Source organism: Oikopleura dioica, chromosome 1 (genome assembly GCF_907165135.1).
Source record: "Oikopleura dioica chromosome 1, OKI2018_I68_1.0, whole genome shotgun sequence".
Classification (NCBI taxonomy): domain Eukaryota; kingdom Metazoa; phylum Chordata; class Appendicularia; order Copelata; family Oikopleuridae; genus Oikopleura; species Oikopleura dioica.
Genome location: NC_137291.1, coordinates 4,567,472 through 4,590,435, shown reverse-complemented (window position 1 = coordinate 4,590,435; position 22,964 = coordinate 4,567,472). Strand labels below are relative to the sequence as shown.

Genomic DNA, 22,964 nt, shown 5'->3' with positions numbered 1-22,964 from the left:
CTTGATTTTTTATGGAGAAAAACATTTTGATGAATGTATTTTTTACTTTTTTATTTCAAAATATTGAAAAAGATCAGATGCAGCATCCAAAAATCAGTTTACAAAAAGAGCGGTTCTTCTTCGAACCACATGTCTCCGCTTCCTTCTCCAGTGGTGGTGGTGGTTGGCTGGGTGGTTGTTGGAAAGCTGGTAGTCGTCGCTGGTTGTCCGCAGTTGCTCTTCATGCAGTTATCGAGGAGTTCCCAGGCGTTGTCTCGGCAAAGCTGCTCCAGGGCGGGGTCGTTATCGATCGCCTGAAAAAGGGGATGGAAATAAAACAAAGCTTTCGTAACTTACATCGCATCTGTTGTGCTCGGTGACGTATCGATGCTCGCAGGAGTCGATGCAGTGGCACTTGTCGTTGCAAGCGTGGTGGGCGTTGTTGGCCTCTTTCATGCACTTCTGGTGTTCCTGGTGGTTTTGAATTTGATCGCACTTGAGCTTGTCTTCGTGGTGCGCGACGTTGCAGTTTTTGTGGCAGTCGCCGCAGGGATCGGTGCAAACCTTCTGCTTCTCGTCCGCTTCGACTCGGCATTGGTGGTAAGCATCGTGGTCGTCGATGAGGGAACGCAGGCTTCGAGATCGGCTTCGTGGGCTTTGTCGCATTCCCACTTGCAGATGTTGCTGGATCTGACGTTGGCCTGGACGGCGAGAACGAGTCCGACAAAAACCTTCATTTTTTTTTTGTTTTGATGAATTGTGAGTGAGCTTAAATCTGATTTTATAAGACCGGCAGATGGAATAATTCACAAGCGAATTCGTTGGGAAAGAGACAAATGCAGAACCGGCAGATGGAAATTCAAAACAACATGTGAGAATTAATTACCGCAAAAATTTGGTTTGAACTTCTGTAGCTCTCGAAAATAAGCGGGTTGAAATTTGAACGACGAAAATTTAGTCAGCGGATGGTGGAAAATGCGATGTATTTTGCTGAGAAGCGTAATTTTCTAACAATAAGGGCCTAAAGGGGGTAGAACTTGATTTTTCGAAAATAGCCAATTCTAGACTGGCGCTCAAAGCCAGATGAGCTTAGACATTCAAATTTTCTCTTCGGCTGAAGAAAGAGCAAACGTAGATCTAACAACATTTTTCTTAAAAATTTTTTCGTCAACAGATTTTTGCGGAAGAGAGCAAAATGTCAACCCATCTCTTCAAAAATAACGATTTTAGCCCATTCGCGTCCTCAAATTTCTCGAGTCATATGACTTGCCAAATTTTTAGAATCCATTTAAAGATAGTTGAATACTTTTTCTAGCAACATTTAAGGGGGTAGAACTACTGTAGGTTTTTCGAAAAAAGCCGATTCTAGACCGGCGCTCAAAGCTAGGAGAGCTTAGATTTTCAAATTCTCTCTTCGGCTGAAGATAGAACAAACTTAGATCTAACAATATTTTTCTTAAATTTTTTTTTCGTCAACACATTTTGGCGCTAGAGAGCGAAACATCAGCCCACCTCTTCGAAAATAGCAATTTTAGCGTATTCGCGTCCTCAAATTTCTCGACTCACGTAACTAGCTAAACTTTTTAAATCTCATGTTAAGTTAGTATTACCCATTATTTAGCAACATTTTTTAGGAAATTGCGTGATCATAAGTAAAAATAGATTTTTCTTATTTAAAATGCCTTACGAAAATCACGGTTTTTCGCAAAACCTAGTTCTACCCCCCTTAAGAGGAAATTTCGTTATCATAAGAAAAAACAGCGAGTTTGAGCGCTTTTTGAGCGCGCTCATGAGCACCCGTAAGCTCTTTTATCGAGAATGGTGATTTCACATAGAAATCCTCATTCTCGATGAAGGAAATTATGAATTTATTCTCAGTTGATTTTAACAGAGCAAAAATGTGGCATTACAAATTTTAAACAAAAATTATTGTTATTTATCATCATAACACTTCGAGTCCGAAAATTATTACGAAAAGACACGTCAATAAAGCTTTAATCAAATAATCTTTCTGCTCAAAATCAAGTGGAATAATATTTCAACCTCTTTTGAAGACAGCGCGAAAAACTTTCAATTCCTGCTAGTTGTCATTATCTTCCTCATCATGATTGTAGGAATAGCTGTCTACACAAATTTATCGTCAGAATAACCAATTCAATAAACAACAACAAGAAAAACACATGCTTCTTTATTTCTCTAGAAAAAAAGCATTTTTTAGTCTCGTCTTCCAGCGCGCGAGGTCCTCCGCGCGGCGCGCTCCTCCCCGAGCGGTGGGAATTTCTCAAGAGAGAAAGAGCTAATTTTCCAAATCTTGATAAATCTCAATATTTTTGAAAATCTGAAATATCTTCAAAAGAGAAATATTTATCTGTGGTTCATCTAAAAAAAAATCAATTTTTTTTAATTAAAAAAATTAAATTCTTGAGAATGGAAACAGAAGACCAGACAAATGACGATATTCCCGAAAACCTGAAACGACTCGTGCGAATTATGCTCCGTGCATTCTACAGTTTTGAACATTCTCTCAGTAAGTTTATTTTCAATTATTCTGATTTGTACTGAATTTTCGCAGAGCAAAATATCGTTTTCTTCCTTTTCCAGGTCCTCCTCTAGGGGTGCATTTCAGGCCTTTTTTGTTGAAAAGGGGGTGATTTTTTCTTTCAAAAATGACCATTTTCGTAAATTAGGTCTACTTAATCTACTGATCTGGGCTCAGAAACCTGTGTGCGAAACCTGAGTCAGGGCGTGAAAGCTGCGCTTGGCAACCTGTGTAGAAATCCTGATTCTGGATGACGAAGATCTTTTTTTCCCTGACTCAGGATTTCTACAAAGGCTGCCGAGCGAAGCTTTCAGGCCCTGACTCAGGGTTGGGACTCAGGTTTCTGATCCAAGCTACGGATCTCGCCACTTTTTCCTAGACCAATCGAGAATCAACTTGAAATGATTACGCTCCTCCATCGACCCCGGTCGGAAGCAAAATTTCGCCAAAGAAAAAGTAACAAGAAAAAAGTATATCGCCGCTCTCATTTTCTTTCTATTGCGTTTTTCATAACGAGCGGCCACTAATTTTTCTGATGTCCCAAGAGTGTCTTTTTCAATTTTGAAAAAAGTGTTCGAGATTTTCAATTAGTCAAAGCCCATTTTTTCAAACGAATGAGTTCCTTCATGTGATTCTTCTGTTTAGTTCTCGATATTCTGATACGAAATCGCTGCATAAAAGAAGAAGAAATCCTGACGCTGTGTAAATTCGACAAGAAGCAGTTGCGAGCGATTTTGACGACGATGAAAATGGAAAAGATTCTCAAATCGAAGACGCTTTCTGAACCAACGCCGGGAGCAGAGCCTGATGAAAATGGAGTCGTTCCGAAGAGCAAATTTGTTTACTATTTTATTAATTACAGGAATGGGTCAAATCTATTTCACATCCTTGTTTGGGCTTCGTAAAACTAAGACAAAGGTTCGAATTGATCTTTTCCGAAGCCGCTTCGCGGCTTCGTTTTCGTAAAGCCGCTACGCGGCTTTTCCTCTAAGATCTCTTCAATTCTGACCCAGTTTTTCCTTACCTGTTGCCGAGTCCAACCTTTATTACTTCTTCTTTTTGACCTTATTAAAGAACAACAATCAACATCATCAAGTTCAAGCTTCATAAAATGCGCGAAAAGATCGAATCGCAAGAGGTACTACACCCTCATTCCTTCTTCTTTCTTCAGCCCTTTTTCTTAGCGAGATAATTCCAATCGCGCGAGTTTCATCTGCCCAATGTGCAAAAACACTTACACCGATCTGCAGGTCGATCAGTTGCTCGATCCGATGAGTGGGAAGTTGTTCTGTAGTTACTGTAGATCTGAAGTTGAAGAGGATGCGTCAGCTGGGCCGAAGACGGATTCGAGGACGTTGCTGGCGAAGTTTAACACGCAAATTGCTCCTATTTACGACGTATGTTCAAATCGCTCATGAAGGGAATCATGATCACTTTTAGGCATTGAGAGAGACAGAGAACATCGAATTCACGCCAACGATGACAGATCCCAATCCCTCCTTCGTCCAGTATCTCCACAGCGACAAAGATGACGATGTCTTCGTCGGATCCGATGGAAGAGTCACTCGAAAAACAGAATCTAGTCAACCGAAGGATGGCGATGGCTGGCGAAGTGGAGCTAGTAGACCTGGATTCGCGGATGACATCAATATTATTATCGACCACGAGGAAAATGTCAAGGCAAGTCAGCGGCTTCATGATGTTTTCTCTCTATCTACCCTTACTTTTCTTCAGGAAACAAAAGTTGCGAAGGAACAACCATCCTGGCTGGTCAATTCTACGGTTGTCAAAAAGACGAAGACTATTTGGCCGATTTCGAGACTGGAAATACTTTCAAGGTGCAAATCAATCTCTTTTCTAGCTTTCTTACCCACTTTAGCCTGTAAGAAGAGACGACGAAATCGAAGATATCGACGATCTCCTGCGGAATACAGAACAGCCAGCGATCGTCAAGCCCAAACCAGTCAATCCAAGAGCAAGAGATCCGATTGAAGAGTCAAGCGAGGATGAGTTTATCGATTCTGACGCTCTTACTGTACAAGGTAACGCGTTTTTCTGCCTTAGAAATGTCTTTCAACCCTTTTCTTTCAGGAAAAGAATACAGCTACGAGGAAATATCAGAAGACCCGTCTCTGGTCGAGCAAATGACCGAAGCCGAGCAGAACGCGTATCAAGAATACATGACTCAGCAAATGGCATACATGTAGAAAACGAACGAAAAGGAAAACTTGCCCTAGAAGAATATTTTTGTCCAATTTGCAGCTACTGTCACTGCTCACTATTTTTCCACTTTCAAAATAGAGTTCAAAGATCATTTATAGATGCTTTTATATTTTCAATTTAAGGGTAATGGTATACATCGGCGCGGCGCTGCTCTCTCGATCCGCGCTCCGCCAGAACCTATTTCTCATGGAGCCGTAAAATCTGAACGGATAAAGATTTTTCAAAATTCAAAAAGATTCTGAATAATTAAAGTCTTTTCTACTAACACAGCAAAATTGGTAATGATTGTCAGAGAGGAACTATCTGAAAATTGCCAGTTTCCTTCAAATGACATTTTCTTCGATATTTCTCATCCAAAAATTTTAGAAATTACACTGTCTTGTAGAGAATCGTCAGCTCTACAAATCCTGTTTTTAAGATTTTTGTTTGAAGCTTTTATTAATTTTATATCGCAATTTGTAAAGAGGGCTACTTCTTCTCGCGCCTCTCCGCTCTCTATTTCTCACGCAACGACCTCACAGCGCTGACTTCAAGGGCGCATATTAAAATCCGAAGATCTTATAACAAAAATCTGAAAAACAGGATTTGTAGAGCTGACGATTCTCTACAAGACAGTGTAATTTTCAAAAATTTTGGATGAGAAATATCGAAGAAAATGTCATTTAAAGGAAACTGGCAATTTTCAGATAGTTCCTCTTTGACAATCATTACCAATTTTGCTGAGTTAGTAGAAAAGACTTTAATTATTCAGAATCTTTTTGAATTTTGAAAAAATCTTTATCCGTTCAGATTTTACGGCTCCGTGAGAAATAGGTTCTGGTGGAGCGCGGATCGAGAGAGCAGCGCCGCGCCGATGTATACCATTACCCTTAAGATGAAATGCAGGAAATCCTTTCGGCAGAAACGATAGATCTTGAGGAATTAAAAATCAAGAGCTTTTATGGCTGCCCTGATCAAGGATCTACCAGAGCTCTTGTTTGGCGCTTGATTCTATCGGCTCTTCCAGCGAAAAAGTCGGAATGGGAGGGAGTGCTTGAATCGCAAAGGAAGAACTTAGGGTTCCGCACGATTGGGACAGAGACTTTAAATTTACCAAAAATTTTTAATTCTACTAAAATTCACCAGTAGAATCCATTTCCGATCCTAGTTTCTCCTAAAAGCCATTTTTTCTGTCATTTTAAAGCTATTAAAAAATACAAAGTTTAATTAGCTTCTGCGCTCTGATTGGTCAGCTGCGCAAGGGACTTTTTCTAGACTGAAGATTCTTCCATCTGAACAACACAGTCAGAAATTCGACCAATCAGCGCGCGGGAAATGAAAATGTTAATGCTTATGAAAACTTTAATTGATCAGCCCACAAAAAGTTCGCTGAGTTATAATTTCATTTAAAAACAAAAACTACTATTTTTTGGTGTTCTTTTCAATGGGAGGGCGACTGAACGTGGGCGACAGAAATATACCGGAAAAACCGAGATAAATCAGCGAATTTATAGAGTTATCAGAGTATAAGTATCGTCATTTTCTTCGCCATAGTCGAAAACCTCAATCCCATTCAAAACTTCAAAATCTGTTATAGTTTAATTTGGTTTTTGAAATTTGGGTCCTCCGATCGTGCGGAACCCTAGAAGAACTACGCGACTTTTGTGAAGGAGTTTATCATCAGACCGGATGAGGAGAAGAACTCGTCCAGTAATGATCCACTGAGGTAAGCTAGAAGGTTCAGTTTTTCTAGAAGTTTACTCCTAGGAATCATATTCCTTTGAGAGTTACTTTCTACTAAGACTTAAGGATATAGCCGTTCTCAAGGCACTTTCGTAGCGCCAAAAGGGGACGATAAAATTTTTTTCATTTCAAAAGGAACCCTGCCTAAAATTGCCTAAGAAACCCGATTCTAGTGTTCTTTTTAATTTTTTAATGGAAAAATTTCTCTCTAGAGCAATTTTAAATCTTACGATCACTTTTTCTCGAGAATTTTCCATTAAATCTGTCGAGTTTTTTTGATAAATTAAAAATTTGGACCTTTCTGTACATTCGTAGGGTCTAAACTTTAATTGATTCCAATTATTTATGATTCTAGAGCCATTTTTATGAGGCTTACTTGAGTAAGCCGAAGCATCAGACAGCGCTCTGGTTTGCTGAGCTGGGCGCCCTCCTCCATCGCGGGGTGAGGCGCCCATGTTAAAGAGCGCGCTGATTGGTCGAACGCTCTGAACGCAGCATTTATGAAACAGAAAAGCCAAAAAGAAGAAGACGCTAGAATAAAAATTTTCCTGGGTTTTGAAATTTTGAGGCCCTAGAAAGATAGATTAGAAGTAATTTATAATAATTCAAGGTTTAGTTTTAGCAATTTAATTGAAAAATTTCGAGAAAAAGTGATCGTAAGATTTCAAATCGCTCCAGAGAGAAATTTTCTTGGAAAAAAATTTTTAAAAACATCAGAATGGAATTCTAGACATAATTTTAGGTAGGACCTGTCTTGAAATGAAAAAATTTTATCGCCCCATTTCGGCGCTACGAAAGTGCCTTGAGAACGGCTATATCCTTAACTGATAAGGAAATCAGTGAGTAAAGAAAATTAAAAATAAAGCCCCATATACGGTTCAGTCTTTCTTGATCGCTACTAACGATTCTCAACGGGTAGAATTTTTAACACCATTTTCAGTAACACAGGAAACACCTGGGACGAGTACTTCAAAGACAACGAGCTCCTCAGCCAAATTGAAAAGGACGCGCGTCGACTTTACCCTGACATTTCCTTCTTCTCCGAACCAGCGAAATATCCGGCGGTAGAATTCATCAACGAGAGCTACAAAACTGGAATGCTGAAGATGCGCATTTCGAAAAGAAATGTGACGAGTAGCCAGTCGGCCAAGGCGAGGAACGGGGCCATCGTTATGAAAGAGTCGAAAAATGGCGACGAAGGTAACTTCCTCTCTTTGGTCCTCATTTAACTTGTTTTAGATGATGATTTGGAATGTAAAGTTGAGAAAAACTGGGAAGTCGTTGAGCGCCTTCTCTTTGTCTATGCAAAGTTGAATCAAGGAACAAAATACATCCAGGGAATGAACGAAATTATCGGACCGATTTACTTCGTTTTATCACAAGATCCAGATTCGAAATGGAGTAGATATGCTGAAGCGGATACTTTTTATTGCTTTACTCAAGGAAAGGATCTCTCATGCAAACAACAGTCTAAGGTACCAAAGCCGATGTCTTGCGGAAAAAAGAATGGCTAGACCGCAAACTGTAGATATCCTCAAAAAGTAATGTCTGAAATCCGCGACAACTTCATCCAATCAATGGATGAATCAACAAGCGGTATTCACGCTCTCATGGCTCAAACATTCACGCTTCTCAAGGTAGGCAGTCCCCTTTTCATAGCCTTCTTTATCTTCCCGTAGAAACATGACTACTCGGTTTGGCAAGTGCTAAACGACCAAGAAATCCGCCCGCAGTTCTTCCTCTTTCGCTGGATGACGCTTTTGCTCTCTCAAGAAATGCGAATTCCGGATACGATACGACTTTGGGACTCGTTGTTCAGCGATTCGAAGCGGTTCGAGTTTCTAAAATACGTCTGTGTCGCCATTTTAACGTAGGATTGAATTCTCTTTTGATCGGGATGAATGGGGTATTTAGGTTGATCCGCGAAGACCTGATTTCAGGCGATTTCGGCTTCAATATGAAGCTGCTGCAAAATACCTCCGATGTTTTACCTGATGTCCTCATTATTATAAGGTACTGTCACTCAAAAGTTTTTTCAAAGACTAAAATGGAGTACAATCGACATCTTTTCAAATTAATCTTTCAGAAAAGCCGATGAATTACGCCAAAAAGACCTCCGCAAAAACTCCGGGCCTCACATCAACCTTTTGTCGAAAGCTCAACTAGGAACACGGCTGAAAAAGATCGGCGACTCAGCGAAGCAGCTCTCGTCCTCGATCAAAGAAAAGGTCGCTGACGAGAGTCGGAACTCTTCGTTCCTCGGGCGTACTTTTCGGAAAAAGTGATTTTCGATTTTTTTCTATTTTTTCTATGGAAATTGTTCTTCATCGAAAATTACGAAAATCGGGACAAAAGTTTGATTCTTCATTTCATCAAAAAACTGCCAGATTGACAATTAATTAGATTAAAATTCAAATTCAAAGAAATTTGAATAAAAAATCTTCATTTTACTCAGCCTTGATTCAGCAAATTCTCATTTTGCACGGTGAATCGTGCGAAACACAAAACACAAACCAACAAAATTCAAAGTCCAACCAAAACGCCTTCATTTCATTCTGTTCTCAATTTTTACTCTTGCTCTTACTTCTGTAAAACCACAGTTTCTTCCATGACCATTTTAATAAAAGTCTATTTATTCTATATTTTCACAGGTTGATTTCTACATTTTAAGGGGACGGAGGTCGATATTTGATCCAATCGTTCTGACCATGAATTTTACCGGATCTGTTTCAGCTGTTTGTTTTGCAGTTGTCGCAACCTTAAATCGGTCAAATTGAAAGAATAAGGGTCTACTTACAATAACATATTTTCCAATAGGAAGATTCATCAAGTATCCATTATGTTTGTACGGGCTGTTTTAGGGGTTCTCAAACAAAATACGGAGAATTCGAGGAAGATTGTAAGTTGAACCCTTAGCTGACAGTGTAGCCTTTTTGATAAGGGAGTACAGGGTCAACTTTTCTTAATTTTCGAAGGTCTTTCTTGGTAACTGGTCCCTGTTAGACGGTTTTAAGGGTATTCTCATAGTCTAGATTGACTATTCTTGATTTTTTCCTCCTTTAGATAGGGACACCCTTAGTACGGGTACTCATTTGGCCTCATTTTTCGATGAGAAAATTTGCCTTGAAATCAGCCTTATCCGTGTCTACACCCTTAATCCTTCACAATAAAACCGTTCCTTGAAAGGTCTCGTATCCTGCTTACGATAGACATTTAGCATCACATATCTCGTTTCCTTGAGCGGCGAGTCTACCAGGAACTATAAATTCACGAATGTTAAACCGCAATTACCGCAATTAAATTCTTTATTTTTCCCATAGTAAAAAGAAAGATCAACCGACCTGAAGCCAGATGAGTCGGGTGGTTTTTGAAATGTATTTGTGCACATCCATTTCGACTTGAATCGTGAACTCGGGATCGAGGAAGACTTTTTTCAAGTGGTTGATGTCTGAGGGCGCATTGACTCCAGGGTGAAAGGTTCCAATCACGCGGGTTTCTCGCTCTTCCACTTCTCTTCAAAAATATTATACAAGTGAACCTTTTCCTTATATTACTCTTTTGTTATTTTGCCATCTTCATCCTCCAAGTCCAATCCCGGGAGCGCGCAAATCGTCAAAATCTCAAACTCATCTACCCAATCCTTAAAGGTCATCCAAAACGCCCCATCATCAGCAGCCTGATCCATTTTAAGCCGCTTTTTCTCTGCTGCTGAAACTCTTTGAACAATTTAACGACCGTTTCAACCAAAGAAAAAAATTAACCTCCGCCAGTTTTTCTCATCATTGTCTCCCCAATCGCCTTCCCACTCTGTCTTTCCCCAAGGATTTCGGATTCTAACAATATCTAGTTTCGACCCATCCTTGAGCTGCATCTCTTCTATTCCCAGAAATGCATAAGCATGGCCATTTACCAGCCCCTTTTCAATCGTTTCATTTCCCCGTCGCCCAAATTCGAAGTGCAGATAAGTGAGTTCTTCGAAATCGTCTTCAATAGCTCGATCAAATTTATTCCACCGACAGTATTGTCTGGTTGAATAGCCTCTCCGTACTCGAAATTTGCCAATTCTACCGCAACGCCCCCGCTTTTTTCAGGATAAAAAGAGGCTGAAACACCCCCTTAAGGCACCCATTTTCTTTTCTTTCATCCTTTCCTTAGATCCGTGAGCGCGCGGCAAGTTTGCCCGCCAATTAATTTATCATAGCCGCCGTTGAATTTCGCGTAAGCCTTTTCCGTCAACGGAACCCACCATTCTCCAGTGTCAGAAGGGCGGGCACGTCGTTTCGCTGGGAGTTTGTCGTCAATAATGACGTCGACCCATTCTCCGAGGCGAGAAAATTTGAAGCGGAAGCCTCCACTTTGCATTGCGGTCATGGTGCAATTGTGGCCAATCTATGATTTTGACGAAATAAGGACTTATCACACCAATTTTTACCTGAAGGACATTTTCGACCGTATCTCTTTTCAATTTCCCCAATTCCGTTCCCGGCTGATCCTCAGCAGCAATACAAGACAAAGCAGACAAGAACCAGCAATCACCGATACCTCCTTGCTTGACATCTGCCGCGTCCAAACCATCAGGTCCAATGAAACTCACTTTTTCCCTCAAGCTCAGTCGGCTGAGGCGCATGACTCCATCGCGGACATTTTTCTCTTTCTCGACGTCAAATTTATTGTCTTGAAAGGTTTGCCCTTTTGTTGACAGCTTGCGAGAAAGTCGACGAACTTCTCGCTGGGCTTCTGGGGCGATGTTGTGGACAACGGTCGCTTTTCCGAACTAGAAATTGATAATTTTTCTAGGATAAAAACTTGGTTATTTATCGGCGAACATTGATACAGTTTATGATTCACAGAAGTCTCTCTTTCTCTCTCTCTGGTTTTCTTAGAGATTGAACTCGGCAACCTAAGTAGAAAGCCTGACTAAGGTTCTGAAAGAACTGAAATGAAAAGCCGCGAAGCTTCGCGGCTTCGATAATATGAGCTCCTCAATCTCTCAAAAATTCTTGCGAAGCCCCTTCGCGGCTTCGTTTACAAAATAGCCGATGCGCGGCTTTTCATTTCAGTTTTTTCTGACCCTGACTCAGGCTTTCTACACATGTTCCCGAGTCCAGCTTAGAGAATGACCAGTTTATCATGCCTTCGGTTTCAAAAGTTCTCTCTTCGAAATATATTTTATCTAGAATTTTACCTTCAACTCGCTCATAATCTGCTGATTGCTAATTAATCTGACTGCTTCACTTTTTCTACCAAAAGAGCAATGAAAATACGTTGTAAAAATTGTTATGACTTTCCATGAGCATAATTCAGCAGCTCTCCGTTTGAGAAGGTGACGCTTTACGATCTTTTTTCGGAAGTTTCGAAATTTATTTTCTTGAATTGAACTTGAACTTCAAATAATTCTTTTTCTTGTAAGCAGCGGAATTGTATTTTTTCTTGAGAGGATTGTGGTTTCGATGACGAGAGCAGCTCGTCGTTAGTTTTTTGTTCTCCATGACTTTTTCTGCTAGAATCCAGTCTCGGCCCCCGCTGAGTTCTGCCTGGACGCATTCGTGGGTCGATTCTCCTTTTATAACAAGATCGAAGCCCTTGTCAACAAAGTATCGAAAGGAACTCGTCTGAATACAGAATTTTAATCACTGGCTATAGAAAATAAACATGGGTTTATTGAAATTTTTATGGTTAAAAAGCGGTCAAATCTTGAAAAAACTAATAAATGACCAAAATTTGGTCGAATTTGATTTTTATGAACAAATTTTCAGACTAAGATAGTCTAAATTTTTCATAAAGCCAAAGATTTTAATAAATTTGACCTATATTTTAGCCTTTTTAGTCCGAAATTTTGATTACAAAAGTCAAATTTGACAAAATTCTGATTATTTTTTATTGCTTCTATAGAAACAAAAGGCTTTTGATCCGTAAGGACTTACATTTATGCAGTTAAAACCAGGATGAAAGTCAAAATCGTAAGTTGGCCTTCCCATTGAATTCTTAAAATTACTATTCTCCGCGTTAAAAATCGCTGGTGGGATGTAAGCGCAAAGAATTATCCCGGGAAACTTCAAGTTCCAACCAGTGCACATCAGATTTGGGTCTTTTTGCGTCGGGCAAGGGAGCATTTCCTGGTTCTCTATCAGACTCATTTCTTGAGAAAGTGAAAATTGAACGAGAAAAAAGAGACACTTCATTTTTTGGGTTTGATTTTGAGTGAGCTGAAAAGGGATGGAAAGCGCTGTTTTGCTTTGTGTTGGATCAAAATATTACCAGGCCAAAAATGCGTTCTAAGATTACGTCATGCTAAATAAAAGATGTTCTACTTTCGATCTAGGCTCAGAATTTCGAGTAGAAGACTGTGTCAGGGCAGTGAAACAGCTTTTGAAAGAGGAAAGATTTTTCAGAACCCTGACTCAGGTTTCTACACAGGTTTGCGAGTCTTTCTTTCGATGGCTTGCTCCTTATTTTATTCAAGATGGACCATCTTAGATGGTCTTCAAACACTCAGTGAATTTCTCATCTTTATCAGTTGAGCCCTGGCTTATCACCAGTCTCCCTTTTGCCCAGTGAGCTGCGCCCAAGTACAGTTAGTCATTTTTTTCTTTTTGGTTTCTGGAGGAAAAGAGATAAACAAATAACTCGGGAAAATGGTGGTGGAATCGTGGATTATGGGCAAATTGCTCGACTTTAATCATCAGAGTTTGACCCTGAGATTCATCGAAGCCGCGAAGAAAAATGAAGTGGATTCAAAGGCTGTTGACCAGGTGAGCATCTGTTCCGGACGGAAGAGACTATAAAGGTTTCAACCGGCTGTTCTATTCGTATTTTAATTAAGTTTCATATTCGATTTCTTTTACATATCTTTGATAGTTTTCTCAATTTCAATAAGAAACAAAATCTCAAAATCGACGGCATCACTTTAGACTTTGACAAACTCGAACCGAGAATTACTCGAAAGATGGCTAATTCAAATCGAAAAAGGTCGCGGAAAACTCGTCGAAATTCTCCTCCGAAAACTACCGCTGCAGATGGCTGAGCGATTCTTGCTCCAACTTGAGGGTGACAGAGCCGATGTCGTCGAAGCTGCTCTTGCTGGAGGAACTATTGAGCGATATTTGGAACAGATGGAGAGTGGAAATACGGAGGTAAGAACAGCTTTTTCGATCAGATGTAAAAACTCCCCTAGACAGTCGAGAAGATCTTGCAAGAGTGGAACGAGTTGGGCGATCGATTCCTCACGCAAATGGAGAAAAAGCGAGTCGGAACTGTCAACAGAATTCTAGCGCTTGACGAAAAGATGGTCGAACGTTTCCTCTCTGTTTGTGAACGATTCGGTAACCAAATTGCCGATCGACTGATCGCTCAGGAATCGGATTTTAACCGCTGAATATTTGACTCAATTAAGGCGTCCCATTCACGATCAGATCGAAATCCTTTCAATAGCTCGCAAAAAGCGAACAAAGAAAGAACTTGGCCATCCGTCTTCTTCTGATTCTCGAAGAAAACAAGTACGATCTTGCTGCTCGACTTACTACCCAAGCAGAAGTCAACGACCTGTGCATGGAACTCGCAACGATGATTGTTGACAAGGTAGAGTCTCCGCTAACTTATTCACTCGCATCTTTGGTTTCTAGCGCGATTCTGGGCGAGAAGAATTTGGATTGAAATACCTGGTCCAGCTCGAGAAGGATAGATCTGTCATTTGCGACAGACTTTTCAAATTCGAGGCGAAGAACAGGAGCGAGGAATCTCGACGACTGATGCTTCAGCTCGAGCAGGATCGAGTCGAGTTAGCCGAATATATGATGAATGTCTTTGAAAAAGACGATCAAGGAAAGTGCTCGTGTTTTCTCTTTGAATCAAGGCATTTATAACGGGATTGAGCATTTTAAAGACTTCGGCAACCGACTTTTGGGAATGGTGGAATTCGGCAAATACGATCTCGTCATGAAAATCTGCCGCGAAAGTCTCTACATGACCGCTGAAGGCTCAAAGGGTGACTTTTCCGTCGCCAAAAAGGTTGATTTTCATCCAACTTTATCCAAACTAACCATTCTTAGCTGATTATGTCGAGTGGCAATTTTCAACACCAAGTTCTGGATCATTTGTCGACTCAAATTGGCAAAGGAAACTTCAAGATCAGCCAAAGTGTTACCAACGAACTTGAAAAGCAGCAATCAAGGTAATTTCTTGAGCTCAAAATGAGCACTCATGGGATTTCTAGCTCTGACGGAGAAGCTTGCTACGGATTCATGAATACTCTTTTCCACTATCTTGAAGAAGACCCAGGTAAACCATTAATTTCAGCGCGGCAACCTGAGTCAGGATTATGTGATTTCGTAAATAGAAAGCCTCCAAGCGGCTTACCAATAATCCAAGCCGCTTGCGGTTTCGCTGAAAGCATCATCCTAACTTGTTTTTAAATTCTCTTTTCTTTTCCTGACTCAGATTTCCTCGCTCAGCTAAGATCCTTATTTTCCTTTGTTTTAAGTCGCCCAACTCGCCCGACTTACAGGACCTGGACCTTCCGCTTCTGGAGATGTTAAAAATGACGTAAGAAACTATCCTTTTTTCTTTCCCTAACCAATTTCTTAGGCCTCGACTGTTGTTCAAAATCTCACCGCCCTCGCCCTCGCCATGTCTATCAACCTGAGCCGAAAGTAAAAATCGTTTTATAAGCTTTCACATTTTCTGTACAAAATATATCTTTGATAGTTTATTAGATAAAAAGGTTGTTTCGCATCATGAAGTCCATCCGCAATATACAGCAGGTGGCCAGGAGGCACATTGACAAGTTGATGCAGATTTGGACGGGAAGAGTTATGAACGGAGCGTATCTTTTTAGTGCTTTGAGTTGGTCAGGAAACCCGTGTAGAAACCTGACTCAGGGCTAAACACAGATTTTAGAGCCTTGGAAATCATAGGTCATTTGAAAGCACTTCCATAAATCCAGCAGTAAGAGTCGCACAAAGAATCAGATTGAGCAAGACGTAAAACCCTCCAGATTCTTCCTCAGATCGAAAAAGCGTTCCAAACATTTGATTGATGCACATTTGCATTGTACAATCGTAAAAGCCGAAAATCACAGCGCAAAGCAAGAGAATCCAGCGGCGAGGTTTGATGATTCCTTCGGTGAAGGTCTCGTGAATCGTGCATTCTAGAGGGGGTTGATGAGATTGGGGAAATAAGGACGTACCTTCAGGAAACATGCAGAAGCTGATAGCTGAAGCGATGATATAGAGGGCGGTTCCGACGGTTACTTGAGCGATTCTTGAATCCATGGGGGGCTAGATGACAAATTTTTAAGGGTATCACTACGAAAAAGGGTTTCCCGCAAAATGGAGCATTCTTCCCCTACCATTTTTGACGCAGCTAGCTGACAAAACGTCCCCAAAAGCTCTCCAGCGCCGAGAAAAATCATCACCAATCCAACACTCCCTTTCGGGTCATCCAGCTCATGTGTCGTTCCGATACAAGTTGGCATCGCCAGTTGATAGAAAGCAATTTCCAAGCCAAGTAGCGCCATCGCCGGCATCAAAAGCTGAACTGGTCTCTTTTTCGCCATTTTGAACGCTGCGAGGAAGTTCGATTTGCATTCGGAAAGGATTGATGAAGACGAAGTTGGGAGATGAGAAACTTCGGGCTTGGAGAGGAGGAAGACGAGGCCGCCGACGGTTGTGATTATTCCGAGAATGATGGCTTTCAGGAATTTTCAGGACATTCAAAAAATGAAAATTGCCAGGTTGAAAATTTCAAGTCTGAAAACGCCTCCCTAAAGAACTCTGCTGCGACTGCGACACGAATTCTTGCCCATTCCAATCAAAGTACACGAACAAGTTCCCACCGAACATTCCGGACATGTAGAAGGAGAAGAAGACTGCGGTGTTTCTTGAAATCGTTTCCGGCGTTGAATTGACCACCAAATCGGCTCCTTGTGAGACCCAGAGGAGTGTTCCGCCAATTCTTTTTCGGGGCTTCAAATTTCTTTTGGAGTCAAAAAAGAGGGTTGATGGTTTGAAGCCCCTTCCCCAGAAATAGCGGAAAACAAGTACAAAAGCTCCGGCGTAGGTCGAATAAAGCAAAAAACATACGAAGCACTCAGCAAAGCTCCTAAAAACATCGTGGTCCGGCGAGACATAAGACGAAAAAGAATCGGAACGAAGGGAGCAGTGACTCCATTGAACAAAGCATTGATTCCGAGGGAAATGAAGCCATTCGATGTTTTGCCGGTTCGGTAGCTAGAATCAGTTTTTGTCGGAAAAATGAAGAATAAGAAAACCTGAAAGAACGAAGCATGGTTTCAGAAGTTCCAGCAGCGGTCAGATAACCAGTGTAAACTTGAATGTCAAATTTAAGGGGATACACAACGTAAAATCATGTTTTCAAAGTAATTTTATTCGAGAGTTATCAAAGTGATACCCTTAATTCATTTGATGATTAAAAAGTTAAAACAAAGAAAAAAAATATTTCTATCTCCTTTCCGAATTAAGGGTCTCCCTACATTAATTTTAAGAAACTAAAAAGTCGTATTACCGAAGAAAAAGCCAAGCCCAAGAATAAGCACATTTCTCTTTTTCACCCTTTCTTCAGTCTCTTTATTCTTCGAATTATAAAGCAAAGGCTCTCGTTCTGAATCCATTTTATTCGTCTTTGAAAGCAAAAAAAGTGTGACAGTGCGATTGTGAGTTTTTGAATGTGAGTTTTATCAGTTGGAATCTTGAATCAGTTGGGATATTTTTGGCGCGCAGCGGAGATTCGCGTTGCGTCCGCGATTTTCAGAAATCCCGAGCCTCTAGAAGAAATTTCGAATAAGGGTATCAACTCGCTTTTTATCATTTTTTACCGATAAGATGACTTTTTCTTGAGTTTCTTCGGCTCGATCAAAGGGAGAAGCAGACCATCGTGGAGACAATTTGCTTGAATTTCTGTCTCACCAATCATCTTATTATTGATAATTCACATTAAAATTTTTTCGAGCAAAAACCTCGAATTGCTCAGGCCCGTCGTAGTCAAACACAAGAATCTTGATCTTTCTCCTGTCATCTCCAGCGCAGAGCTGATCTTTATGAATAATAAAGGGCACCCAATCCGGGCATAAGTTATCATCAAGCACTTCGCTTCGGTACACTGTCACTTCTTTTGTGGTATTCGGCGCTAGAAAAAGAATGAAAAATGATATTCTTGGTCGATTTTTGGAATACCACAGAAACGTATTTCGAAGAAAGGATCGCTTTTGCTAAATGTATCTTTGTTGACAAGATTGATTCCCTTCAATTCGGCTTTCAAAATTTGATTAAGGGAGTGGCCCTCATAAACTCAATTTTTCGGGGAGGTGTCTGGGACCGACAAAAATTTTCGTCAAATTTTGCGAGGAAATTTTCAACGAATCAGATGCCTGTATTCGGCTTACCGGCCAATCAGCAGCCGAGTAGCCGCCCATGCAAAATTTCGACGAATATTTTTGTCGGTTTCCGATTTTTCGACCCCTGAAAAAGCCGTTTCCTGAAAATGAAATCGATATCGAACCGGGTCTCCAGAATTGCATGGATACGTAAAAATCCCCAATTTAGACTTGGAAATCGCCGTCGGTTTGTTCTTTATCGTATTTTTCTTCAAGGAATGAAACGTTTCTTTCAAAAGACCAGATGATAGCAGCACATCCATTTCGATTATAACTTCTCCCAAACGATCATCGCTCTTGATTTTGGTTAAGAAAGAGAGGGGGTTAGTGTTACCGAGATTTTTTTGCCTGGAGAATCTTGATCTAAGACGGCAATTCTTATGAATTTCAGGTTGTGTGGGACTTTGATTTTTGTCGTCCAAGAAGGGTTTAAATTGTCTTTGAGAGTCTCTGTTCTTCCAAGTTCTTCGGGATTGTGGACGTTTGCATCATGACTCGTTTTTGGTTCGTCTTTTTTTCAAGAAAATTTTTAGTAAATTTGAACCTTCCCGATAAACAACTGCATACGGATCGGACTTTGAAAACACATCTTTGTCATGCAAATGAGTCGCTGATAAGCTCAACATGACATCTCTCTGGTTAAAGGCATTGAAAGCTCTGGCGTTTCCATTGTACATTTTAAAAAATTTGGGAATAGAGTGGGAAAGATCAGAGCTTATAAATCGAACTACAAAGTTTGCTCTTGAACAAACATTGGGAAAAGGGGTTGACTAAGGGATATTCATCTTGTTAAATCAGAATTTGAATGCTTGATGAGGGGTCGAATCACTGACTGAGCGCCAAAATTTATTAATTAAGAAAGTCGCCGAACTTTTCTTCAATTTATTTTAAAGCAAGTTTATTTCTATGTTTGAAAAGGGGAGTTGCCCGACGGAGCTGAAACCTCAGCGAGTCTCGAGCACCCAAAACAAAAAAGAGCACTTTGTGCAAAATACCGCAAAGCCTAAGCAATACTTTTGAAACGCTGCGTGAGGCATTATGCTGTTTTCAGAATTATTTCACCTTCGGCCCTTGAGAAAACACGATTTTCAAAAGAACATTTCTTGAGTCCAAGAACGTATGCCAACCAGAGTTGCAAATTTTCGAAAATGAGCTGAGCTAGCTGAGCTGAGGTCGAAATTTAGCTGAGCTGATCTGACCCCTTTGAAAAACAACTGAGCTGAGCTTAGCTGGATTTTTCAAAAAAATTGAGCTGAGCTGAGCTTATCTGGGGCTTATCTGAAAATTTTTGAGCTGAGCTAACGATTTTTCAAACTGAGCTAGCCGAGCTGAGCTGACAATTATTTTAAGCTGAGCCAGCTAAGCTGAGCTGGCTCTTTTCGAAGAACCATTGAGCTGAGCTAGCTTTCTTCAGAAAAATTCAGCTAAGCTGACCCTCACGTCGAAATCGCTGAGCTGAGCTGAGCTTTAGCTCTCAATTAATTACACCTTTCTAAGAGAGACCTTTGCCCATTTTGAATCGTCTTCTGAAGTGGTTCTTGATTCTCTGAAGAAAGTTCATGTGGCGCCCTATGCGCCTCGTTAGATCTTGAGCGCCAGCGCTAGAACAGTATAAAACAAAGCGCGGAGTCAATTTTCGTAACATTTGAGCAAAAAGGGATAGCCCATTTTCTCAAGAAGATGAAACTCTTCAAGTTTCTTGCAGGTTATATCCTATCAAAAATATATATCAAATCTCATAAAAAATATCATCTTATATTAATAAACAAATAAGAAAGAACAAAGAGATAATTTTTTACTGTCAAGATTTACAGCGAAAAAATCATAATTTTAGTCTATGCAACTGTCAATGCCACCGAGGAAGTTGAAACAGATGACGTCTTTTTGAATCAATGTCAAGCAGCATACTTCGAAAGCCAAGGTATCACCATCGACCCGGCCATGGTAATCGAGGATGATTGCGACAAGGGCGGTGATGAGGATCGTGCTGCCGTTGGGAGCGTGACAAAATGGAATAATTTATGGGACCCGGCTCAAAACAAGTTCGTCGTCCCATACTACTATTCTGCGGGATACGAAGACTTCGAATTCGAGGGACACACCGGGGCAATGTCAATGGATGGAATCAACGACAACGTCGCTCATTTCGAACGACTTACCTGCGTCAAGATGAAACTCATCACCGAAGCTGAAAAGGACGACTACGATTCCGCCATCCGAGTAACATGGAATAATGATCCGGACGAAAAGTGCTGGTCCGGCGTTGGTCGAAGCAATGGTGATGCTGTCATCAACATGCGACCTGATTGCTACACCTGGTGGGGCGGAACTACGGTCAATCACGAGTTCATGCATCGATTGGGTTTTCTCCACGAGCATTCGCGCCCTGATCGCGATGATCACGTGGCCATTCACGAGAATGTGGTCGACACTTGGAACTACCGAAAGTTGACCTACGGTCCATCCGCCATCGGGCAGTGGGAGGATCTTGGCAGCCCATACGATTTCAACTCGATTCTTCACTACTACTCGGGGACTGAGCCAGATGGACTTGCTACTATCGGAGTCCCCGGAAATCCGTCGGTCCGCGCTCCTGTCGACAGAACATGGCCAATGTCTGAGCAGGATGCCTTCCAGCTCAACGCCTACCACGGCTGTGAGATGAACAACAAGTGTGCTGACGCGGGGCCAGGCCGATGTGGAGGACCGTTCCACGGATGCGTCAACCGACCGATCGGCTACGAATGTGTCTGTGCTGACGGTTTCAACCTCGTCACCGGTGCCGATGGTGTTCAAACTTGTGTGTTCCCAACAACAACAGATGCACCACCAACCAAACTCATCCAGGACATGGTCGTGATGATTGACGGAAGCGGCTCATACAGAAGCTACAGGAGTGACGCATGCGACGGTGTTAAGACACTGATTCGAAGGGGAATCCAACTGGAGGAAGAAAGAGACGAGATCTTCCGCATCGGTATTTCCCTCTACTCGGATAGAACTTTTGACTCCGGCGAATTCACAAGAACATGGTCGAGAGTTTTCGATATCCCCTTGGAATTGACTGACGTCTCCGAGTTTCTTGATGACAGAGATGAGGTCGATGAAGTTAAACTTGATGAAGTTTATGATATCTGCATGGCGCGTCTTGGGAGCATGTACGGTGGAGGTAAGATATTGACTAATTAAACATATCATTCTAATAAAACGATGTCGGAGAACATTTCTATATAATTATTAAGGTGACTGGGAAGAAGATACTCTCTCCGGTGCGATTTGGACAAGATCAGCTGACGCTATGAATTGGTCGGAAGATTCTGCGAAATCAATCATCGTTGCTACTGATGTTCATTATTGGACACAAGAATAGGGTCATAAATAAGACTTAAATCACGAATTGCCGAAGCTTTTGTAGAGATTAACGTTCAACGGAAGAACATAAACAATATTATATTGTTTATGTCAAAAATTTTTAATTCATTTATTCATTATTTCAAAGTGACCCTTTATTAGAAACCAAATCTGGCGGCACAGTCACACCTCCAACATCCCTGCTCCCCGGCCAAACTCTTGATGATCTCTACATCTTCGGCAACGATCCAAATCAAGCGGGTGGTCAGTACACTTACTATCCTCTGGATCCTGCTGTCAATTTCCTCCTTTGCTCAGAGTTTTCTCTCGACAAAATCTTCATTACTGCCAAAACAACCTCCACTGTAGTATTCGATGCCTACAGGGCAATTGAAACAAGTGCTGAAAATCAATGCGAAGATGGAGAGAAATTAGATATCATTCCAGTTGCAGGAAGCGTCGCAGATCAATTCGCAACGCTTGCTGCAATGCTGGAGGACTTCGCATCAGCTGCAGCTACATCTGCGGGGTCAACTGATCCTGATGAATGCGCTCTTGGAACTGACGATTGCCATGCCGACGCGACCTGTACTGACACTTCATCGGGCTATACTTGCGCCTGTGATGATGGCTTCCACGGCGATGGCTTCGTCTGCACTGCTGTCGATCCTTGCGAGACGCTCACATGCGACGGAGCCCAGGAATTCTGCCGAAACGGTGCCTGCACTTGCAACGACGGCTACGAGATGGTCGATGGAAGCTGCGCCGATGCTGACGAGTGTGCCATCATCGACGCTTCGGTTACACTGACTTCTATCGGGGACACTCTCCTGGTTCCTTGTGCGGAAGGAGCTACTTGCAATAACACAGAAGGGTCGTACGAGTGCATTTGCGACGGAAAAGGATGGGAAGAGATCGATGGAGTCTGTGTGGACAAGAAAGCTTGGAAACAAATCCAGACTCAGTATACCATCCGAATGAATAAAGTCAATGGACACTTCGCCGTAAGTAGCCTTTTAAGATCGAACCGTGTTTACTTTGATTGTAATGATTTATTAAGAGACTGATTGACAACTTGGAAAAAACGCGATTCACTCGAACTTACATCCGAAAAATGTTAAAGAAGATCCAACAGCTCGACGCATCAACAAACGAAGACAAGTACCGATGCGACGGTTCCGACGTACCTGAGGATGATGAAGCCGGAGATCTCCAAGTCTTCGATGGAACGACCAACTGCAAACTCGCCTCTCAAATCAACGGGGCTCTCGTCTCGGCATCTCGAAAATGGGCATGCGCTCGAGGATCTGCTGACAGACTCGTCCGACATTTCAACAAGTTCCACGGACAATTCAAGCGAAGAATGTGCTCAGAGTAATTTCTTCCTCTCTCCGGAGGAATCTCTTCTTTTCTCGATTCTCCTCTTTTCCGCGAAAGTTCAATCCTTACAGATTTCTTTCCAGTTTCAAACCTAAGATTTCTATATTCTCTCTTTTAAGTCCAAGATTCAATAAAAATTCATCAATTTCATATGAACAGTTCAAATTGTTGATTTCGATGATGTTCTCCTCGATATCTGTTTTTTCTCCAAGGAATGTAAAAAATCTCTTCGTATTTTTTCTGATACGCCGGTTTCGGACCTTTTCCGAGATTCCAAAGAACTTTGTCCTCACGATACTTTCGTTTTCTTGTCGAGAGATTTTTCGGATTTGATTTCCAGTAGCAGACCATAATCAGTAGCAGGAAAATGATGGGCACTAG

General features: G+C 41.4%; 12 protein-coding genes across 15 annotated transcripts; 6 read left to right on the top strand and 6 right to left on the bottom strand.

Annotated features, from left to right (window-relative positions):
* Window positions 1-90: 90 nt before the first annotated feature.
* On the bottom strand, window positions 91-714 carry LOC145711279 (uncharacterized). The gene is made up of 2 exons (XM_081789001.1): window positions 337-714; window positions 91-293 (listed from the first exon to the last, which is right to left on the bottom strand). Exons 1-2 carry the CDS (start codon window positions 643-645, stop codon window positions 99-101), a joined length of 504 nt encoding a protein of 167 aa, XP_081645127.1. The 5' UTR covers window positions 646-714; the 3' UTR covers window positions 91-98.
* A 1,656-nt stretch (window positions 715-2,370) lies between these two features.
* LOC145697373 (general transcription factor IIE subunit 1-like) lies at window positions 2,371-4,786 on the top strand. 3 transcript variants are annotated; one of them, XR_014133871.1, is made up of 8 exons: window positions 2,371-2,506; window positions 3,164-3,386; window positions 3,593-3,656; window positions 3,703-3,915; window positions 3,959-4,198; window positions 4,253-4,356; window positions 4,398-4,560; window positions 4,610-4,786. XR_014133871.1 is itself a non-coding variant. In XM_081774572.1 (7 exons), the coding sequence occupies exons 1-7, from the start codon at window positions 2,407-2,409 to the stop codon at window positions 4,402-4,404; spliced, it is 951 nt and encodes a 316-aa protein (XP_081630698.1). In that variant the 5' UTR covers window positions 2,371-2,406; the 3' UTR covers window positions 4,405-4,564. The 3 variants fall into 3 exon arrangements, 1 of the variants encoding a protein (XP_081630698.1); XR_014133872.1 differs by having other exon boundaries at window positions 3,164-3,380; window positions 4,610-4,785; XM_081774572.1 differs by lacking the exon at window positions 4,610-4,786 and having other exon boundaries at window positions 4,398-4,564.
* Window positions 4,787-5,616: 830 nt separating this feature from the next.
* LOC145708755 (TBC1 domain family member 13-like) lies at window positions 5,617-8,853 on the top strand. The gene is made up of 8 exons (XM_081786455.1): window positions 5,617-5,795; window positions 6,374-6,446; window positions 7,404-7,663; window positions 7,703-7,921; window positions 8,006-8,100; window positions 8,143-8,333; window positions 8,378-8,476; window positions 8,550-8,853. The coding sequence occupies exons 1-8, from the start codon at window positions 5,621-5,623 to the stop codon at window positions 8,746-8,748; spliced, it is 1,311 nt and encodes a 436-aa protein (XP_081642581.1). The 5' UTR covers window positions 5,617-5,620; the 3' UTR covers window positions 8,749-8,853.
* Window positions 8,854-9,637: 784 nt separating this feature from the next.
* LOC145697050 (calpain-1 catalytic subunit-like) lies at window positions 9,638-10,541 on the bottom strand. The gene is made up of 4 exons (XM_081774191.1): window positions 10,225-10,541; window positions 10,018-10,179; window positions 9,805-9,976; window positions 9,638-9,712 (listed from the first exon to the last, which is right to left on the bottom strand). The coding sequence occupies exons 1-4, from the start codon at window positions 10,332-10,334 to the stop codon at window positions 9,683-9,685; spliced, it is 474 nt and encodes a 157-aa protein (XP_081630317.1). The 5' UTR covers window positions 10,335-10,541; the 3' UTR covers window positions 9,638-9,682.
* A 62-nt stretch (window positions 10,542-10,603) lies between these two features.
* On the bottom strand, window positions 10,604-11,745 carry LOC145711686 (calpain clp-4-like). The gene is made up of 3 exons (XM_081789378.1): window positions 11,649-11,745; window positions 10,896-11,237; window positions 10,604-10,852 (listed from the first exon to the last, which is right to left on the bottom strand). The coding sequence occupies exons 1-3, from the start codon at window positions 11,661-11,663 to the stop codon at window positions 10,604-10,606; spliced, it is 606 nt and encodes a 201-aa protein (XP_081645504.1). The 5' UTR covers window positions 11,664-11,745.
* Window positions 11,746-11,814: 69 nt separating this feature from the next.
* On the bottom strand, window positions 11,815-12,924 carry LOC145697040 (uncharacterized). Its single transcript, XM_081774178.1, has 2 exons — window positions 12,388-12,924; window positions 11,815-12,075 (listed from the first exon to the last, which is right to left on the bottom strand). Exons 1-2 carry the CDS (start codon window positions 12,643-12,645, stop codon window positions 11,824-11,826), a joined length of 510 nt encoding a protein of 169 aa, XP_081630304.1. The 5' UTR covers window positions 12,646-12,924; the 3' UTR covers window positions 11,815-11,823.
* On the top strand, window positions 12,854-14,116 carry LOC145711685 (uncharacterized). The gene is made up of 4 exons (XM_081789377.1): window positions 12,854-13,215; window positions 13,375-13,596; window positions 13,638-13,811; window positions 13,895-14,116. Exons 1-4 carry the CDS (start codon window positions 13,099-13,101, stop codon window positions 14,114-14,116), a joined length of 735 nt encoding a protein of 244 aa, XP_081645503.1. The 5' UTR covers window positions 12,854-13,098.
* Window positions 13,899-15,164, top strand: LOC145699773 (uncharacterized). The gene is made up of 6 exons (XM_081777038.1): window positions 13,899-14,041; window positions 14,086-14,470; window positions 14,512-14,633; window positions 14,676-14,740; window positions 14,943-15,004; window positions 15,047-15,164. The coding sequence occupies exons 2-6, from the start codon at window positions 14,261-14,263 to the stop codon at window positions 15,113-15,115; spliced, it is 528 nt and encodes a 175-aa protein (XP_081633164.1). The 5' UTR covers window positions 13,899-14,041; window positions 14,086-14,260; the 3' UTR covers window positions 15,116-15,164.
* A 112-nt stretch (window positions 15,165-15,276) lies between these two features.
* LOC145699743 (UNC93-like protein MFSD11) lies at window positions 15,277-16,208 on the bottom strand. The gene is made up of 3 exons (XM_081777014.1): window positions 15,810-16,208; window positions 15,648-15,738; window positions 15,277-15,608 (listed from the first exon to the last, which is right to left on the bottom strand). Exons 1-3 carry the CDS (start codon window positions 16,014-16,016, stop codon window positions 15,370-15,372), a joined length of 537 nt encoding a protein of 178 aa, XP_081633140.1. The 5' UTR covers window positions 16,017-16,208; the 3' UTR covers window positions 15,277-15,369.
* A 21-nt stretch (window positions 16,209-16,229) lies between these two features.
* LOC145699754 (UNC93-like protein MFSD11) lies at window positions 16,230-17,394 on the bottom strand. 2 transcript variants are annotated; one of them, XM_081777023.1, is made up of 4 exons: window positions 17,295-17,394; window positions 16,985-17,243; window positions 16,731-16,788; window positions 16,230-16,689 (listed from the first exon to the last, which is right to left on the bottom strand). In XM_081777023.1, the coding sequence occupies exons 2-4, from the start codon at window positions 17,088-17,090 to the stop codon at window positions 16,428-16,430; spliced, it is 426 nt and encodes a 141-aa protein (XP_081633149.1). In that variant the 5' UTR covers window positions 17,091-17,243; window positions 17,295-17,394; the 3' UTR covers window positions 16,230-16,427. The 2 variants fall into 2 exon arrangements, with proteins under 2 accessions (XP_081633149.1, XP_081633155.1); XM_081777029.1 differs by lacking the exon at window positions 17,295-17,394 and having other exon boundaries at window positions 16,985-17,246.
* A 2,070-nt stretch (window positions 17,395-19,464) lies between these two features.
* On the top strand, window positions 19,465-21,232 carry LOC145705546 (astacin-like metalloendopeptidase). The gene is made up of 3 exons (XM_081783034.1): window positions 19,465-19,557; window positions 19,687-21,021; window positions 21,095-21,232. Exons 1-3 carry the CDS (start codon window positions 19,533-19,535, stop codon window positions 21,220-21,222), a joined length of 1,488 nt encoding a protein of 495 aa, XP_081639160.1. The 5' UTR covers window positions 19,465-19,532; the 3' UTR covers window positions 21,223-21,232.
* A 137-nt stretch (window positions 21,233-21,369) lies between these two features.
* LOC145703196 (uncharacterized) lies at window positions 21,370-22,716 on the top strand. Its single transcript, XM_081780524.1, has 2 exons — window positions 21,370-22,207; window positions 22,264-22,716. The coding sequence occupies exons 1-2, from the start codon at window positions 21,692-21,694 to the stop codon at window positions 22,579-22,581; spliced, it is 834 nt and encodes a 277-aa protein (XP_081636650.1). The 5' UTR covers window positions 21,370-21,691; the 3' UTR covers window positions 22,582-22,716.
* Window positions 22,717-22,964: the final 248 nt, after the last annotated feature.

Bases quoted from the DNA above. Each gene is read 5' to 3' on its own strand.
- LOC145711686 (XM_081789378.1), bottom strand. The intron at 10,853-10,895 runs GTAAAAATTGGT...TCAAAATCATAG, and splicing joins CGGTCGAAAATGTCCTTCAG to ATTGGCCACAATTGCACCAT.
- LOC145703196 (XM_081780524.1), top strand. From the start codon at position 21,692: ATGCTGGAGGACTTCGCATCAGCTGCAGCTACATCTGCGGGGTCAACT. The intron at 22,208-22,263 runs GTAAGTAGCCTT...TGATTTATTAAG, and splicing joins AAGTCAATGGACACTTCGCC to AGACTGATTGACAACTTGGA.
- LOC145697040 (XM_081774178.1), bottom strand. From the start codon at position 12,645: ATGAAGTGTCTCTTTTTTCTCGTTCAATTTTCACTTTCTCAAGAAATG. The intron at 12,076-12,387 runs GTAAGTCCTTAC...TTCTGTATTCAG, and splicing joins CTGGTTTTAACTGCATAAAT to ACGAGTTCCTTTCGATACTT.
- LOC145699754 (XM_081777023.1), bottom strand. From the start codon at position 17,090: ATGGATTCAGAACGAGAGCCTTTGCTTTATAATTCGAAGAATAAAGAG. The intron at 16,789-16,984 runs GTAATACGACTT...TTGACATTCAAG, and splicing joins TGGGCTTGGCTTTTTCTTCG to TTTACACTGGTTATCTGACC. The intron at 16,690-16,730 runs GTTTTCTTATTC...AACTGATTCTAG, and splicing joins ACCATGCTTCGTTCTTTCAG to CTACCGAACCGGCAAAACAT.
- LOC145711685 (XM_081789377.1), top strand. From the start codon at position 13,099: ATGGTGGTGGAATCGTGGATTATGGGCAAATTGCTCGACTTTAATCAT. The intron at 13,597-13,637 runs GTAAGAACAGCT...AAACTCCCCTAG, and splicing joins TGGAGAGTGGAAATACGGAG to ACAGTCGAGAAGATCTTGCA. The intron at 13,812-13,894 runs GCTCAGGAATCG...TCCTTTCAATAG, and splicing joins AAATTGCCGATCGACTGATC to CTCGCAAAAAGCGAACAAAG.
- LOC145705546 (XM_081783034.1), top strand. From the start codon at position 19,533: ATGAAACTCTTCAAGTTTCTTGCAG. The intron at 19,558-19,686 runs GTTATATCCTAT...TCATAATTTTAG, and splicing joins ACTCTTCAAGTTTCTTGCAG to TCTATGCAACTGTCAATGCC. The intron at 21,022-21,094 runs GTAAGATATTGA...ATAATTATTAAG, and splicing joins TGGGAGCATGTACGGTGGAG to GTGACTGGGAAGAAGATACT.
- LOC145708755 (XM_081786455.1), top strand. From the start codon at position 5,621: ATGCAGGAAATCCTTTCGGCAGAAACGATAGATCTTGAGGAATTAAAA. The intron at 5,796-6,373 runs TAGGGTTCCGCA...CCTAGAAGAACT, and splicing joins TGAATCGCAAAGGAAGAACT to ACGCGACTTTTGTGAAGGAG. The intron at 8,334-8,377 runs GTAGGATTGAAT...TGGGGTATTTAG, and splicing joins GTCTGTGTCGCCATTTTAAC to GTTGATCCGCGAAGACCTGA.
- LOC145697373 (XM_081774572.1), top strand. From the start codon at position 2,407: ATGGAAACAGAAGACCAGACAAATGACGATATTCCCGAAAACCTGAAA. The intron at 3,916-3,958 runs GTATGTTCAAAT...GATCACTTTTAG, and splicing joins AAATTGCTCCTATTTACGAC to GCATTGAGAGAGACAGAGAA. The intron at 4,199-4,252 runs GCAAGTCAGCGG...ACTTTTCTTCAG, and splicing joins ACCACGAGGAAAATGTCAAG to GAAACAAAAGTTGCGAAGGA.
- LOC145699773 (XM_081777038.1), top strand. From the start codon at position 14,261: ATGTCTTTGAAAAAGACGATCAAGGAAAGTGCTCGTGTTTTCTCTTTG. The intron at 14,471-14,511 runs GTTGATTTTCAT...AACCATTCTTAG, and splicing joins ACTTTTCCGTCGCCAAAAAG to CTGATTATGTCGAGTGGCAA. The intron at 15,005-15,046 runs GTAAGAAACTAT...CCAATTTCTTAG, and splicing joins CTGGAGATGTTAAAAATGAC to GCCTCGACTGTTGTTCAAAA.
- LOC145711279 (XM_081789001.1), bottom strand. From the start codon at position 645: ATGCGACAAAGCCCACGAAGCCGATCTCGAAGCCTGCGTTCCCTCATC. The intron at 294-336 runs GTAAGTTACGAA...CCCCTTTTTCAG, and splicing joins CCGAGCACAACAGATGCGAT to GCGATCGATAACGACCCCGC.
- LOC145699743 (XM_081777014.1), bottom strand. From the start codon at position 16,016: ATGGCGAAAAAGAGACCAGTTCAGCTTTTGATGCCGGCGATGGCGCTA. The intron at 15,739-15,809 runs GTAGGGGAAGAA...TTTGTCATCTAG, and splicing joins AGCTAGCTGCGTCAAAAATG to CCCCCCATGGATTCAAGAAT. The intron at 15,609-15,647 runs GTACGTCCTTAT...AACCCCCTCTAG, and splicing joins CTTCTGCATGTTTCCTGAAG to AATGCACGATTCACGAGACC.
- LOC145697050 (XM_081774191.1), bottom strand. From the start codon at position 10,334: ATGCAGCTCAAGGATGGGTCGAAACTAGATATTGTTAGAATCCGAAAT. The intron at 10,180-10,224 runs GTTAATTTTTTT...AATTGTTCAAAG, and splicing joins GATGAGAAAAACTGGCGGAG to AGTTTCAGCAGCAGAGAAAA. The intron at 9,977-10,017 runs GTAATATAAGGA...ATATTTTTGAAG, and splicing joins GATGGCAAAATAACAAAAGA to AGAAGTGGAAGAGCGAGAAA.